Source organism: Solanum pennellii, chromosome 5 (assembly GCF_001406875.1).
Source record: "Solanum pennellii chromosome 5, SPENNV200".
Lineage (NCBI taxonomy): Eukaryota > Viridiplantae > Streptophyta > Magnoliopsida > Solanales > Solanaceae > Solanum > Solanum pennellii.
The window spans coordinates 42,393,916-42,394,824 of record NC_028641.1 but is presented as its reverse complement, the minus strand read 5'-3'; the positions used below and the strand labels follow the sequence as shown (position 1 = coordinate 42,394,824).

The window sequence follows — 909 nt, the reverse complement described above, 5'->3', positions numbered from 1 at the left end:
AGGCGCATCACCCAATGTCCTGGCGCATGAGGCGCGACACCCTTAGCGCGCCATCCAGGCTACTGACCTTGAGGAGCAGCACCTTTAGCACCCCAAGCTCACGGTGATTGAGGCGCGACGCCCTAAGCGCACCACCAAGGCTCTCGGATCTTGAGGCACGACGTCTTAAGTGTGCCTGCATTACTATTAGAGCTCGAGGCACAACGCCCTAAGCATGCCAACCAGGTTCCCGGAGCATGAGGGACGATGTCTTGTGAGTGCCCCCCAACCCTCCAAAACTTAAGGTGTGACGCCCTGAGAACGCCAACCACGATCCTGGAGCTCGAGGGAAGATGACCTGACCGCGTTGCCATGGCTCCTGCAGCTTGAGGTGCTTTTCAATAAGCTTTGCACCTTCAACAACATCAACGCATCTCATAAGACCCAAATATGGAGTTTTCCTATAAAGGACTTCTTCACTTAAAAAGAAATTGAGATCCATACAGCGTATCGACTTCTTTTTGTTTGAGATAGCATCTTTGGGATAAGTTCTAGACACCAAATACTTCTTTATATCAAAATACCAAGGAAAATCGTCTTGTTTTGCTTCAACATGGAAACAATGTAGTGGATGCTCTTTCAACTCTATATCCACGGGATCAATATAATCTGTCTCCGGGTGTTTAATCATTGATGTGAGGTGGCAAGAGCATCGCCCAACTTATTATGTATTTTGGGAGTATGTCTGAACTCGATCCTACAAAATCTTTTGCATAACTTCTGCACATATTGTACGTAAGGTATAACCTTCTAGTTTTTCATGGCCCAGTCTCGTTTAACCGCATTAATCAACAGATTTGAATCTCCAATAACCAATAGCTGGTGGATGTTCATGTCAATGGCCATTCTCAAATCAAGAATACAAGCTTC

The 909-nt window shown here is 46.1% G+C and overlaps 1 protein-coding gene across 1 annotated transcript; it reads right to left on the bottom strand.

Annotated features, from left to right (window-relative positions):
* Positions 1 to 208: 208 nt before the first annotated feature.
* Positions 209 to 670, bottom strand: LOC107019507. The gene has a single exon (XM_015219983.1). The coding sequence runs from the start codon at positions 668 to 670 to the stop codon at positions 209 to 211; it is 462 nt and encodes a 153-aa protein (XP_015075469.1).
* Positions 671 to 909: the final 239 nt, after the last annotated feature.